Source organism: Eurypyga helias, unplaced genomic scaffold (genome assembly GCF_000690775.1).
Source record: "Eurypyga helias isolate BGI_N326 unplaced genomic scaffold, ASM69077v1 scaffold21633, whole genome shotgun sequence".
NCBI classification, from domain to species: Eukaryota; Metazoa; Chordata; class Aves; order Eurypygiformes; family Eurypygidae; genus Eurypyga; species Eurypyga helias.
Window position 1 is genome coordinate 7,422 of NW_010239535.1, and position 3,556 is coordinate 10,977.

Here is a 3,556-nt window from a genome sequence, read left to right on the forward strand (position 1 = left end):
AGGCTCAGCCTGATTTGCTGCGTTGTAGTACCCCCCCCAACCAGACCTGTGTTCACAGAACTCCCCCCGTTTTAAGACAGAGCGGAGTCCTCGGACGCAGCGGAACCAGCCTGCCAGTGGCTCTGCCAGGGGCTCGGAAGGCTGCTGGGGGCGTGGGGGGTGTTTCCCTTTACAATTCGCGACAAGTACCAGCACCTCGCAGCAGCAACTCAGTCACAACGCTGATCCTTACTCTTTAGCTTCTCCAGCTGCATGAGTGCCTTGTCCGTGTACTTCTGAGCCTTCTCCAGGTACCCGGCTTGCATGGAATGCATCACCGTCACCTGCCGGAAGACACAGGAAAGCACCCAAAAATTATCCTTGTGGAGAGGAAAGGTCTGGGGGTTCACACAACTCCCCAGCTGCCAACCTTTTAAACACATTCTGACATCCCTTCAGAGTAGAACCACATTCAAGAAGCGGGGCGACTAGGTGCAGGAGCTGGAAGCCAAGACTGCCGCTCCGTTGGTAAAAATAAGCCAAGGCAGCTCTGCTCCGCGCGAGCTACTCCGAGCTCCGACAGCGATAAAGTCACGTTCCGGTCCCCGGGCTTCGTGCAGAGTCTCCCAACACTGAGCTCACCGAGAACAGCCGCCCAGGTGCCGAGGCAGGATCCAGCCGTCAGCGCACCGCAGGCGGCCTGCAGAGCCGTGCTGGCTCCGAGCAACCCCGAACCAACTCCTGTGACTCAGCCATAGACCTTAAGCCGAAAGAGCTTCTCACCAAGTAGACGAGCACACACATGTGCTCCTTGGGCAGCCAGTGGAAGAGATCAGCGGGGTTGCTGGGCAGGATCTCGTCGTCGTGCAGCGTGGAGATGGTCTGGATGCACTGCTGAAGCTGCTTCAGGCACGGCTTCACGCTCTTCACCTGCGAGAGACGATTCGCCTCAGCCCGACCCGCTGCGGCCCCGACGCCCGAGCGTTCACTCGGCTGGGAAAACTTGCCAGGCACTGAGCAACCTCCCCGTCCAGGGCGAGAGCTGGTGCACGGATCACAAGACCAGCATGACAGGACAGCGACCGCTGCAGGCCCGACGGCCACCGGCCCTTTGGATCCGTACAACCAACAGGCTCGCTAAACGCTTTCCAGAATCGGACACGGAGCCTGTTCCGTCCACCAACGCCTTAGAAGCGTGGCTGCCGTGGTTATGGGCACACCACAGCAAACCTCTCCTCGAGGAAGAAGAAACGAACTTAACTTCTTCACTCCTCGTTTCATTCGTGATTAAAATCTTCAGAAATTAAGCTCCGTTAACAAAAACTGGGGCACAGGAAAAGAAATGCCCCCAACCTCAGCTCAGTGCAATCACCACCCACCTCTGAGTGCTCTTTTCCCCCGGCTGGCACCCACCTGCCCAGCGTCCAGGTAATGCGTGACCTGCAGGACTAAGAAGAAGACGCGCAGCGACTCTTTCTGGATGGGGTTCCCTTGCCAGTTCTCAACTATCTGCCCGCAAAGGGTAAGGAGCGGGTGCACCTCCTGCAGCTTGCGTTCCATCAGAAGGAGCTACAATCGGAAACAAAAATCCATGATCCTCGCGCTCAGCGGCTTAAACACGTGGAGACCCCCAGCACAGCCCCCAGGCACGTTGATCTGACTCCACGACATCTCGCTGCCAGAGCCCTTCCCCGTCGTTTTTCATCCCTAACTACGCAGGGACAATCTCCAGCCCTCCATTCTCCTTCCAATTATTTCTCGTGACAAACCCAACCCCAAGGATCCCGCAGACCTACAGCTTAGGCCAGCACATCCTAGTAACACGCCCGTGAGCAGAGGACCCGAAGCGGGGATGAGCGTGCAAGACGCCTCGAACAAACCCCCCATGTTCAGGCGGGTTACACCCGACTGCTCCGTAACCGGCCTTGGACCAGGGAAACACGGAAACCCTTCGTTCCAGAAGTACGGCCAACTCACCATCCCCTTGCTCAGCAGGGGACAAAAGAGTGTTAAGGAACCTGCCACATTTCAAAGCGACAGGGAAGAGTCGCCAGAGCCCCTGGAATCGAGATTCCCGCCTCCGGGGGTTGGTAGCTTTGGACAGGTCCTGTCCCAGCACTTTAAGGCCAACCCAGGCTACTGGGAAAGCCTGCTGGGAAAGGCAGCGCCCGCTGTGACGAAAAGACGCTCCCGAGTCTCCGTGGGAATTGTTGGTTTTAACAGAAAAAGGAAGAGCTGGAGACACCCTCGGATCGGAGAGAGTGCTCAGAAACACCGCTCTGCCTGCAAAACCCAGGGAGCCATCCCAGGCCACGTCTTGACGTGGCCGGGGAACCTCTGAACAGCAAACAGAGCAAAGCAAGCCCCTTCCCATGGGAAGAGCAAAAGGTCCAGGGAACTCACCTGGTGTACTCGGACCCCACCACGCGTGCGTACTCTGCTCCAACGCCGAGAAGGTCACAGGCCGACACCAGGTCTTTCTCCAGCGTGTGCAGTTGCTGAAAGTCAAAACCCAAGAGGCCGTAAGAGACCAGCGTTTTCCTCGTGAACCCAACCGCCAGCTTCTGAAAAGGTAATTACTCCTGTGCGTCACACGTCGCGGGGGCCGACACGGCGCCTGCCCGACGCGGCACCCGAGTTTGCGCTCGTTTTCCAGAGCAGCTGGAATCCCCCGAAAACCCATGGGCTGTACCGTTTCAAGGCCGTTTCAGCCCAGCTTCGCTCCGGGCGAAGCTGCTGTAACTCCCTTGGAGCGCGTGCAGACCAGATGCCCGCGGCTCCAGCCAGCACGGAGTGCTCCAGTGCAGAGGAGCACAGAACACCCCCGGGGCGGCCGAGGTGACGGGGAGGGGTTGGCGCGGCTCCCTCCTGCCCGCCGGCTCCCCCGCCTTCTCGGAGCTTGGGCAGAAAGCCAAGCGGCTGGACAACAGGCACCCAGGAACGGAGACGCACGGGCCTGTGCGCAGCAACAGCCGGAAAGGAAACACCGCGCAGAGAGAGATCGGCAAAGAACGCCAAGCTGGGGGGAAGGATCCTACGCAGCGGGAGGCACTGAGACACCACATGAGCTTCTTGCGAGCACTCGGGCATTAACTCCCTGCCAAGACAACACCTGCCCTTCCGTCGACAGGCAATCAGGCTCCGCACACCCCCGAGGGGCCTGGCGACCGATGCTCTGCTTGTCCATGCTCATCAGGAAGCGAGGAAAAGCCTGACTTAGGACAGGCTTCAAGGGTGCAACTGCTTCCTCACCCCCCGCCACCGAGCGCCCGGAAAGCAATCACCTCCCGCATCAAACCCCCCGAGGCTCTTTCGGAGCAGGGAAGAGGCACCAGCTGGAAAAACGGGGGGAGCTCCTCAGTCATCAGCTGCTCTGCCCCCATCAGTTTTAACCCCCTGGATGCGCTTCCCACTTGACGCGCTGGGTCTGCCAGGAACCGCAGCGCTTCGAGCGCTGACCGACGGCTGCCGACGGCTGCAAGCGCGGCACGCTGCAGATTCCAGCGGGCACCGGGTTCTCCCAGCGCCGAAGACGGTCTGACCTGTGCAGCTGCAGCCGCCCCCGGAGCGCGTTAAC

General features: G+C 59.8%; 1 protein-coding gene across 1 annotated transcript in view; it reads right to left on the bottom strand.

Annotated features, from left to right (window-relative positions):
• Window positions 1-2,477, bottom strand: part of MAU2 (MAU2 sister chromatid cohesion factor) — a gene marked incomplete at both ends in the record, with an annotated part of 8,663 nt that extends 6,186 nt beyond the window's left edge. Inside the window, 6 exon segments of the mRNA XM_010148186.1 lie at window positions 233-323; window positions 763-909; window positions 1,393-1,548; window positions 1,957-1,966; window positions 2,201-2,214; window positions 2,379-2,477. Of these exon segments, the coding sequence (XP_010146488.1) occupies window positions 233-323; window positions 763-909; window positions 1,393-1,548; window positions 1,957-1,966; window positions 2,201-2,214; window positions 2,379-2,477 (517 nt within the window).
• Window positions 2,478-3,556: the final 1,079 nt, after the last annotated feature.